At 39.9% G+C, this 11,966-nt stretch overlaps 1 protein-coding gene across 1 annotated transcript; it reads left to right on the top strand.

Moving 5' to 3' along the window:
* Window positions 1–10,078: 10,078 nt before the first annotated feature.
* On the top strand, window positions 10,079–11,631 carry LOC118485133 (caldesmon-like). Its single transcript, XM_035981394.1, has 4 exons — window positions 10,079–10,086; window positions 10,161–10,393; window positions 10,461–11,551; window positions 11,602–11,631. Exons 1-4 carry the CDS (start codon window positions 10,079–10,081, stop codon window positions 11,629–11,631), a joined length of 1,362 nt encoding a protein of 453 aa, XP_035837287.1.
* Window positions 11,632–11,966: the final 335 nt, after the last annotated feature.

Genomic DNA, 11,966 nt, shown 5'->3' on the forward strand with positions numbered 1-11,966 from the left:
TGGTCTGTTGGTTCCTAACTATAGTCTAGGTCTCTAAGACATCGACCCGGACTAGGTCGAGTCTTACCTAATTCCCTATAGTTATGGCTCTGATACCAATCTGTCACACCCCAACTGATGGCGGAATCATCAGGGCATGGCACTGAGCGAAACAAATTGTCCAGAAGTTTCCATAACAATTATCTTTACTATTCAATTTATATAATACGTCCCATACCGTACCTCAAATAGCACACAAATTATTACAGATAAGATCCAGGCAAATATTCTGTTCCGACAACTCAGATTTAAATATAAATACAGCAATTGTTTATCTGCTTCTAGAGACCCATAATTTGACCACTACAGACAACTACTTGTTGGGCTCTAGAGCTTTATTCTAGCCTCGCTTTCCTAGCAGATAAGCATCTTAAACACCTGTCACTTACGTTAAAATAAAGTCAATACATAAAATGTAAAGGTGAGCATACAAGTTTGATATAGCATAATAGAGTTCGAAATAGTTTACGCATAACCAGCATGTACACAGAGGAAAACGAAGCATGTTAATTATCGACATGGATCTATCGATACCAATGACTGCGGGTTGACTGCCCGAGGCAGTTCGCAATACATGATTACCACCGTAATCCATGCAAGTAATTGTCCTTAACAACCCCCGTGTGAACGGGTGCTGAGTCCAAACTATAGTACTATCATCGTTAAGGCAGGTATACAGCATTCCACGTGTAAACATAACAACAAGCATTCATTTAGTCACACATACATGCGGTAACAGTTAGCGTTTAAAGTAATTGAGTAGTGTGTTCGATTGTGATTTAGAATAAGTAACGTATGTAACATCCAAAAGTGCTAAAGCAAAAAGGGTTCGAGTATACCCACAGCGATTGATGGATTGAAGGGAGCACTTGAGAGTAGGGTTAGCCTGAATAGTTCGATAGCATAACAATAAGCAATGCGTAAAACAGAAAACAAGTGTTGGAGGGTCGGACAGCTGGTCGATTGGACGGTAGTCCGATCGGACGGCTGATCGTTCGGTTGGCAATCCGTTCGGACAGCTGTCCGGTCGGTCGGTAGGCCGATCGGATGGCTGTTCGAGTGGATTGTTTCTTCCTTTGAGAAAGATGTGTTTGCGTATGATGGTTTGACTTTTGAAGTTTTCGTTGTAGCATTTAAAAACATTGAAGTATCTTTACCTTTCAGGTCGGTCGATCGGACGGTCGTTCGATCGGACAGCAGCCCGATCGGTTAGGTACTTCTAATAAGACAAGTTCTCAGCAGGGTGTCACCTGATCGGACGGCTGTTCGATCGGGTGGCACTCCTAGTGCATTGAACACGTTGAAAATCGACTAAGTGTTGAAGTATAGTATCTCATGATCCGAAGAGTAATCCGATCGGACAGTAGTCCGATCAAACAGCTGTTCGTTCAATACTAGTTCTTCCAAAAATTGATTAAGTGTGGGACCTTGTGCTAGCCGATCGGCTGGCCGGTCGTTCGGCTGACTGTCCGATCGCCTGGCTGTCCGTTCGGACAGCAGTCTGATCGGTCAGTCATCCTGACCTGATCAGCCTGTTCGTCTAACACTTGGTTGTTCTGATTGCTTTGTCGTTATATCGAGGTGCTTTGACAACGAGTTGAACCATAGAACCCTCGTTCTTACTTGTTCCTCCTGATCGGACATGAATCACCCAAATCCGGCCGGTGAACTGTTCGGAACGGAGTTTAACTTTAATCTGAAGTCGGTGAACCTAGTGGATAGAATCCGGATCTTGAGTCATGCAACCACCGGAATGATTAGCAAATCGGCACAAGCTCCGTTTCTACCGGTTTGAAGGCATTGAGTGTAAAAGAGTTGAAAGAAAGTTGGAAAACCATCTTTCGATCCTTTTCACCGTGTAAAAGTTTAGATCTATAACAGATCTTGGTTTGTTTATGTGGAAATCGGCTAGATCCAAGTTATTCTTGGTGGATTGAGGCCAAAACATGAAGTTCTTCAAGAGCACCATGATGACATCACCCTAGAACACTTGAATCTTGATGATTTCACAGTTAAAAGTTAAGATTTGAAAGATAGAAAGGTGTAGGAGTGCGTGTAGATCAAGAAAGTACAAGATTTAGGATGAAATCTTACCGGAATCGGAAGGAATCTGAGAAAAAGAGGGGAGCATGAGCTGGTTGGACAGGGGTTTCCAAAAGTAGAAAGTTTGAGAGTGACAAGGGGTATTTATAGGATACCATAAGAGGAAAGTGTTGGCCGATCGGCCAGGCAGCTCGATCGGACAGCCTGTCCGTCGGACAGCAGTCCGATCAGCTGGCTGTTCGATCGGCTGGTAGCCTGATCGATCAGTCGCCTTATTCGAGTGTTTGGTGCGACGATTTTTGATATTTCGATTTCGATTGAGGACGATGCGAGTACGGTAGAGTTTCCTATTCAAATTACTTTTAATCCCAGCCACTATATTTAACATACAATCATCTATATCTCGCGCTATCTCTTCTCTACCAATTATCATGATTCGATTTCGATTGAGTTCGATTGGGTTTCGATTTCGAGTCGAGTTTCAATTGATTACCACACATAACATATAGTAGACACGCACAAGTAACACATAAGGCACACACACGTATATTAACACCAAAGTTCGCGTAATTCGAGTCTCGAGTTCGATGATGATTAGATTAGTTCGATTACTGATTAATTGACTTTATCGCATTGTTACTTCCTATTATTCACAGTCGTAAAGCGGTTCGCATCGATAAATAAACTTCGATTAATTCGATTGTAATTAAATACTCCACATAATACAACTAACGTAAAAACATAAAAATAGACTAACTACAGTCAAAGAAGTCAATCTGGGATTGAACAAGGAGAGACAGATCGCAATTAGCGATCTTTTCTTCCTTTGACTTCAATCTTTGACTTTGACTTTGACTTTGACTTTCGGTAACACGGGGTGTTACATATATTTTCTTTTATCAATGGTTGTGAATCAAAATATCGTTTTATCCATCTTTAATTAATGTTTTAATTACTAAGGGTAGTATAGACAATTTGATGTAGAATATTAATAAATATATTAAAGAGTTACGTCTCATTAATGCAACCATAATTTCCTTCTTCACCGTCATTAATGTGTTGGCTCCTACACCAATTTTATTAGAAGTGAAAAAATTATTTAAAATGTTGTGTTCTACGCATATTTTATTATGAGTCGCAAAATTATTTAAAAGTGTTTGAGTCCTACACATTATGTATCCTACACCAAATTATTGTTTTAATGGTGTAGGAAACGTTAAATATGTAAGATCATGTGCGACATTATGTATCCTACACCAAATTATTGTTTTAATGGTGTAGGAAACGTTAAGCAATTTTCATTAATTTGATTAGCAAAAATAAATAATAGACTCATTAAATGATTTGTTCAAATTACCTTTGTATCCTTTATTCTTTTTGTTCTTAATTTGTTATTTCTTCTCATTCGAACTCTCCACTACCGTAGATAAACCACTATACCAACATAAAAATCAACACCCTTTAAGGAACCGTAATCGGGTTATATAAACTATAAAGAAAAACTTCATTGCTTAAACATGTGGAAAGTTACTGTACAAAAAAAGTTAACGTAATAAACGTACGAATAGAATGAAAAAACAAAAAGCATACGGTGGCATTTTTATAATTATCTGCTTGTAGGGTAATTATCAAAATTACTCTACAAATGATACTGTAGACTAATTTTGATCTTGTAGAGTAAATTTGTAAAATGTTCTTGTAGAGTAATTTTGATCTTGTAGGGTAATTATCAAAATTACACTAACCCCCCACCCCCACCTCCACCCCCAAAAACCTAAAACAAAACCTACCCCCCCCCCCACCCAAAAAAAAAAACCTAAAAAAAAAACTAACCCCCCCCCCCACAGGATCATTTTACAAAATTATTCTACAAGATCAAAATTACTCTACATGATCATTTGTAGCGTAATTTTGAATTGTATGTTGTTTGATAAACTTACAGGGTAATTTTGATGCAGAGTAATTTTGAAACACTTGTAGAGTAATTTTGATAATTACCCTACAAGAACAAAATTACTCTACAAAAACATTTTACAAAATTGCTCTACAAAAGATCAAAATTACTTTACAGGATCATTTGTAGAGTAATTTTGATAGTTACTGATAATTACAAAAATGACACCGCGTTTTTTTGTCTTTCCTTCAATTCGTACGTTTTATATGTTAACTTTATATGTATTTGATCTTTTACCTAAACATGTAATATACAATATAGTTCTATTAAATAGTTTAAGGAAAAAGTAATATACGACCATAATTAAGTTCTCATAAACATAAAAAATTCGGTCTTAACCAAACGATACAATTATAAAAGTAATTTCCATTTGGATCCCTAAATTTTGATAGTTTTAACTACATGAGTTTAAAATCAAAATTTTTAACTTTGAACACCAGATTTTTCAATCCATGACTATTTAAGTCCAAATTTTAACACCATTAACCAAGTATTTTAAACTTTTTATGCAAAGACTAAAACGTCCCTATCATTTAAACAAAATAAAAATAGAATAAATAAATCTATACTATATAATAAAAGAAATCTGTTTTAGGACACTTGTCATTCTCTCATTAATTGATTAAAATTTAATCCTAAATTCAAATAATAATAATATCAAATATTATTACTATTATTTATTTGTTTAAAAACATATAAAAGTAAATACCCGGCCTGAATATCGTAGAAGAAGAAAAATAAGGCAGTTGAATTGTTTCAAAAGTTTGGGACTTTGTCAGGATTGTTTCAAAAGTTTGGGACTTTTTAGGAATAGTCCCTGTGGTTTTAAGTAAATTTAAAACAGACATAAAACTTCACGAAGACTTATAAGAACAAGTTTGTTAATGTGAGTATTATTATTATTATTTATCTGTTTAAAAACATATAAAATCAATCAAATATGTGATTATAGATTAACTAATAAGTGATACACGTATTAGTAATTAAAAATTATATTAACATAAATATCTAATTTTCTGTTTTCCTAAGAAAAAAATTAAAAACAACTTATCTTAAATTAACAATTTTAAATTTGAAGATAATATTTTGTTAGAAGATGAAAGGCTTCTATTTCACATTCAAAGTAGCATAAGATTTAATATTAATTTATTATTTAATTAATATAAGATAAGTATAAAAAAGAGACGGGAAAACAGAAAATTAGATAGTTCCAATGAATGACACATGTCACACATTGGTTTGCTTATCTCTTTAGTTTCATAGTTAATGCTAAATTAAAAAAAATAAAAAATAAAAAATAATCTTGAAATCTCAGTAACAACTTTCCAAATCTTCAAATAATACATTTTATGTTACATCTTTTTTTGAAACATTGAGTGTCTTTTTAATTTACATCATTTCAAACTTTTTATTGATCATTAAATTTAAAAGTAATGTAATACGTAAATACAATAATACGTATTATATAATCTATATATTTTTTTTTATTATTTTCAGTGACAGCTTGATTACATTCTTCTCTGATAAATTTTATAATATTATCATACATCATCTTTATATTAATTTATTTATGTCAATTTGTTATATAAATGTCTCGCTCTTTGGTTTGCATTTACAAAAAAATATTTATTAAATAGTTTAAATTGTTCAAACCGTGTAACACACGGCGGGTTGAATAAATGTAATATTGTTTACCAAATAATAAAAAAATATATTTTTAAAAACCCCCGTGTATTAAATGAGTTGAATAAATATGATTTTATTATTTAGTATATAAAATTTATTTATTCAACCCGTGTAATACACGGGGTTATAACCTAGTAATATATAAACTTAATCACAAACACACTCTTTCTCTACTTAAACTCTCTCTCTCTCTCTCTCTCTCTGTGACAACCCGTACTTTCTGAGATAAACAATGTTCACGATTACTTATTTATGTTTGCTTACGTTTTTTTTTTGACGTCGTATGATTTAGACACACTTAAAGGTATAAGTATGTAGATAAACATTTTAAACTTGAAACATTGTAATATTTGAATTATTCGAAACCTAACTTGTAACATCCGTCAAAAACGGATATCCAAAATCCGACCCGTTTTGATATTCGCATCCTAATACCAACCCTTGAAACACGAAATTTTTCTTTTTTGCGAATTAAATGAACGTCGAAAGATATTTTTCTAATTTTTAATCTAATTATCAATATGGTTATTTATTTATTAGTTTAATAAATTAAATTAGTTAAATTTACAAATAATTATAAGATTTATTAATTACAATTAACCAAGTTAACAAAGTTAAGTTAATAAACTTTTTTTTTCTTTCTAAATAAATAAATTAATATTTTTAATTAATTAAATAAATAAATGTTTTTTTAAATAAAAGAATTATTAGTTTGGGTTAATTCAAATTAACAAAGTTAAGTAAAACATATTAAAGGTTAGCAAAGTTAGTTAGATTAAGAGTTACAAGCTAACTAGGTTAGTATTAATAAAAGAGAACCACTAACTGAGTTAGAAAATTCAGTTAAGCCAGTTAAGTGTAAAAATAACAAAAACCAGGCCACACCCAGAATCGAACCCGCGCCTACCCGCTCAGCAAACAACTTCCAGACCGCTACAACACTGCTTTGACATCAAACAAATGATATATCCTCTAAGTTTTAAATTTTTGCCACCCAAAAAGGAAACAGCAACTGTCATGTTTCCATCTTTCTTTTCTTGGTTGAAGACTTAACCTTTTAACAACAAATCATCACAGCTATCGTTTCTTTTTTCAATTCGCTGATTATTCGGGATAGACATCGAGTCCGCGTTTACGAGTTTATAGCAATCAAAAACATAAGTCAGCGAAGCAAACCTTTCCTTTTCTTTTTCACTGAATGTTCGGTGATTACAATGAATTTCCGCGTTTCCTTTTTTCGACAATCAATCACCGCGTTTCCTTTTTAATCCCGCAATCACATTTCGTTTCTAAGTTTACGAGCTCTTCAAACCTCCTATATATACCCGAGCCTCACAAACCATCTCGACACCCTCACCACCACATCACCTTTCGAACCCTCAACTCGTAACAAGCTGCACCATCCTTTTCTCACAACCAACCTCTCCCTTCCACCCTCACTGTTCGATGACACCATGTCGGAAAACCCGCAGCCCTTGTTCGACACCATTACACACCATCGAAGAAGACGCCACCGGATCTACTTAACCATCGGAGCTCAACCGCACGTTGCTGGAACCCGGAGTTCATCGGAGAAGCCGACCTGAAGAAACAGTGATCTAATTAGGGAGTTAATTAGATTGGTTTATGTTCCTTTCATGATGGTTAATCTTCTTAAGGATATTTGAGCTCCGACTTGGTAATCAATCCTGCAAAACAGAACACCGTTAACTCGTTAAGAGGGGAATGTGGGGGTTTCCCTCTTAACCAGGCTCCGGCGTGAGAATAAGCGACTGCTTTGAGAGTAATTAAGTGTAAAGAGTGAGAGCTGAGGGAATAGAATGTTTAACCTGTGTGATGAGGTCTCTATTTATAGCCGGAGAGGTGTAAGAGGTTATGGGCTGATGGGCCTTGGGCCAGAAGCGGACAACAAAACGGATATGCTCTTTGTCTCACTGGCGTCGACCGCTTAGTGGCTTCTAGACGCTCGTCGGTGCTGGCGCAGCTTGATTGGAGCCACGTGTCATTGTTGTCGGCCTTGTTGTCCTTCTGTCATCAGCAGACAAGTGGAGATCGTGGGACAGTTGTCTCTGTCCTCTGATTGGTGCCACGTAGGCGTCCTTGTGTACTTCTCGTCAGGCGATCGTGGCGCACGATTGACCAGAGCCTGCTAGACGCTCATTGGCTCCTTTTACTGCCACTTGTACCTTATGTACCACTGTAGGTAGCCGTGCGCTTCCTTACTGAGTGGCTCTTGTTGGACAACAAACTAACCCGCGCGGGGTTAGCATGCTCATTTGTTCCATTGTTTTTATGCTAAGTGCTGATACCTAGCTCTCTTGTGAGCCGTGCCTTGCGCGAGACAAACTACAACGCGTGTAAGTCGCGCGAGGATACTGTTAATAAGTTTTCTGAAATAAGGAGTATGGTTCCGCGCGCAACCTGGGTGGAGGTTTGCGCGACTTTTTGGGACCATACCCCTTCAAGTCCCCCCAGTCCAGTGCTGCACCATGCGCAACGCAAGTGGTTGGAGCCCTGGACTTAATAAAATTAGGAGAAATAAGTGTAGTAGGGGAAATGTTTTTTTTGATCCTGATTGGTGTGGCGCATGTGGAAAATGTTGTTTTCAATTGCGCAAGTACCAATGCAGGTCTTTAGGGATTGCCGTTTGTCTGATCAGGCGCGCGGGTTTATTGGAGGTGATATGTAGCTGGCGCGGTTCATGTAACTTCTGCATGAAGTTACTTGCAACTTTTATGGCGGGAAACTTCGAAATTTGAACTTCTGACGGGTTGGTGAGATAAGTCACTGAGAGCGACGTTTGAGTTGACCCCTGGCACGGGTGTCATCATGCCGCCTGCGGCGGTTACACTTCATGTCAGGAGAGTGAGGCCCACGCGCGCGTGGTAACCGTCACCCCTGGTTTTCCGCTTGACGTGGCAACCTCCTGTTGGTTAGCCTAGCGGCGAACGCGGCACGGTTACCCACCGCATTAAATGCGATGGGTATATATATCCGAAGAGAAGGTGAGAGGTTCTCACTTCTCTTCGTTTCTTCTCTACTTTCCTCTCAGAATTCTTTGAATCTTCAAAGTGTTCTTCATATCTTCAAATCTTCAAACTTTTCTTCGAGTTTTTTTCCAGATCTTTCTGAAAAGATGAGTGAAGAACATCAGGAGGTTGCTGTTACTGAGGAAGGACCAGTTCCTGTCCTTAAATGGGACTTAGGTCTCTTCGAACAAATCGTTCGTAGTTTCCGATTCCCACCGGAGTGGGATGCCCGGTATCCGGCTCAGGGCCAGACCGCGGCTGATGCACCACCCGGTTACATCACTTTATACGAAGACTTCTTCCTTCAGGGCAATTTCCGACTGCCGGCGACCAACTTTATGGGCAATATCCTTCATCACTACAACTTTCATATATCGCAGATGAGCCCACCCGGGATGGTGAGGGTAAGGCACTTCGAGTTCTTGTGCCATTCTCATGGCATTGAGCCATCTGTAGATAAGTTTCGTGTTTTTTACCAGTTGCAGAGGACAATGGGGTTCTTTTCTTTTGCGAGCCGTGGTGCGGCGAAGAAGATTTTACTGAACCCACCGAAGAGTTTCCATGACTGGAAACCTAAGTTCTTCTTTATCAGGGAAGAGGTTTTGCCGGTTGCCATGCCTTTTAGGGATTGGACCGAGGCCATACCGAAGGAAGATCTTCCCATTCCAAAAACTGCTCGGTGGTACCAGCAGCTAACCCCAACCCCAAATCGGGTGTTTGGGGAAAATGTGTTGGTTGCTGCTAAGATGAGTGACCAGTGGTCACCTAGCAGCAGGGAGGTTCCGGTTTTGAAGATCGGCGATCAAGGTTAGTTTCCTCTTTGTTGTTTCTTCAGTTAATCTGCTTTAATTGCTACTAACTTACTTAAGTGTATGTTTAGAAGCGCAACTCTATCAAGCTGCCTTCTCGACATTTGGTGGCTCCATGGGCGTTCGGCCATTGCGCGATGACGAGGAAAGCTGGTATGACCAGATTAAAGGCAATTTCATGTTTCCAGCTGCTGATGCCTTCGCTTCGCCGCCCACCGCTACTGAAGGTGCGCAATACCCTAAACCTCGTCCTTTGCGCTCTGTGACTCTTGCTGGGAAAGAGACTCTCTATCTTTCCAGCGAGGAGTCAGTAGGTTCTTCCAGCGGAGAGCTAAGTTCCTGGTCTAAAATCTTTGCAGGTGTGTTGCGCGACCTGGGGATTGACCCTGAGGAGAAGAAAAAGAAACCTGTGAAGAAGAAGAAGGTGGAGCCTGAAGTGACCAGCAAGGGCACTGGCCCTAGTCGCGCGACAGCTGCTGCTGTCCAAGGTACTCATCGCCTTCGTCAACGTGACTTAGATGATTATGTGATCATCAGTGACTCATTTGAAGGCTTGTCACGTGTAGCTAAGGGGAAAACTGGTGCTGGTGGGTCGAAAAGCTCTGGAAGCGCGGGTTCTCGTAACCCTGAAGCTGGCGCGACTCCATCTTTTCCTGAAGATGACGAAGCTGAAGAAGAAGATGCTGGTGCCCAGCTTATTGGGCGGAAGAGGGGTAGGAGCGAAGCCAGTAGGAGCGAAGCCACGACTGGTGTGGCTTCCGCCCCTACATCTGTTGTGATTCCCGTGGTTGGGAAAACGAGCAAGCTGCGCTCGTTATACAAATTTTCTCCTGGTATGTTCTTCGCTTCTCTTCTTAATACTTTTCTCTTTGCTTACATGCACTTGCTTTATTTTTTCAGAAATCAAGAAGAAGACCCCTGAGAAGGGTGTCACGTTCAATGAGGCTGCGGCGAAAAGGCCCAAGATTACCGTCAAGTCCACTGATACTGCTGCTCAGGATGCCGCGAAGGCTGCTGAGGCGCAGCGAAAGGTGGAGGAGGGTCGGAAGAGAGAGGAAGAGAAGAAGAGGGTTGCGGAGGAGGAGAAAAAGAAGGAAGAAGAAGAGAGGAAGAATAAAGAGGAGGAGAGAAAAAGAAAGGCGGAGGAAGAGCGTTTGAAGAAGGCGGAGCATGAGAGGTTGGCCGAGGCGGCGAAGAAGAAAACCTTGGAGAAAGAGCTAGAAGCGAAAAAGGCTATGGATCAGCCTCTTAAATCTCAAGGTCCTGAGGTTACAAACCCTACCCACTCTGCTCCTGTCCTTACTTCCAAGGGTGCGGGTCGACATGCTTCGAGCAGCGCGAGCTCTGGTGGTGCAGGGGGTTTTAACCCAAACGTGGTCGGGGCGAAGGATACCGTCGGCGATATCTACTACAAAACTTACAATGAAGAAGAACGCGGCGATGCTCCTCACCAAGCCCCTTGGAGCTTAAAGCAAAAAGATACATTTCATGAATTTGCCCCTTGCCGCGAGTGGTTTTTGAATTCGTTTACCCCGGCTGAAGTTAACCGGCAAAGGGCGAAACCCCACGAAATGTTATACCGCACCTTTATACTTGGAGAGGCCAACGCTCGTGCTGCCAATCACCAGATAGTTCGTGAATGGCGAACAATGGTTAGAGAGCGCGCCGACTGGGAGGCTTATCGTGAGCGCTCGTTAAAACGAATAGCTGAGTTTGAAAAGTCTAAGGCTGCTCTTGGTGAGGAGAGAGCCAAATTTGAAGCCGATAAGAGGGCCGAAGCATGGGGCCGCGAGGGCCTGCAAAAGAAACTTCATAATGTTGAAGAGCAACTGGCCAAAGAAAAGGCCGAGTTTAAACGTATTTGTGCCCAAGACAACGAGCGCGCCTATACGGCTCGACAGAAGATAGTTGATCTTGAGGCTAAAGTTGCTGACTTGACCGCGAAGGTAGAGGAGGCACAAGGAGAGAAGGCTGCTAAGCAACAGGTGGAGGTTAGTCTTATTTGTTTTCCTTTATTCTGGCTATGTTTTTAACAACCCAGCCTAAGTTGTTTTGTCGGTCTCCAGGTTGAGTTGTCTGAGATCAAGGTGCAATTGTCTAACAAGGACAAAGATCTCCATGCCAAGGACGTTGAGATTGCGGAGCTCAAACGTCGCTTGAACGAGCAAATCGACAGATGTGAGTCGTTGGAAATCGACCTGGAGGCCGAGAGGGTTAAAGCTGCTACGGCTGAGGAGGCGCGTGCTGTTAGCACTGCTGCGCTGAATGTGGCCCAAACCAACTACTCCGAGGCTCAAGGCATCGTCGATACGCTTGTCTCAGAAGCTGAATGGATGCGCACTCGTGGAGTAGTGCTGGTGAGTACTTTTTATGCTTTTATCTTGTTACGGGTTATCTCTAACGCTT

The sequence above is a fragment of the Helianthus annuus genome, chromosome 12, assembly GCF_002127325.2.
Source record: "Helianthus annuus cultivar XRQ/B chromosome 12, HanXRQr2.0-SUNRISE, whole genome shotgun sequence".
NCBI classification, from domain to species: Eukaryota; Viridiplantae; Streptophyta; class Magnoliopsida; order Asterales; family Asteraceae; genus Helianthus; species Helianthus annuus.

Excerpts from the sequence above, each read along its gene's own strand:
- LOC118485133 (XM_035981394.1), top strand. Across the intron at positions 10,394-10,460 it reads GTTATACAAATTTTCTCCTG|AAATCAAGAAGAAGACCCCT; the intron begins GTATGTTCTTCG and ends TTATTTTTTCAG. Across the intron at positions 11,552-11,601 it reads CTGCTAAGCAACAGGTGGAG|CCTAAGTTGTTTTGTCGGTC; the intron begins GTTAGTCTTATT and ends TTAACAACCCAG.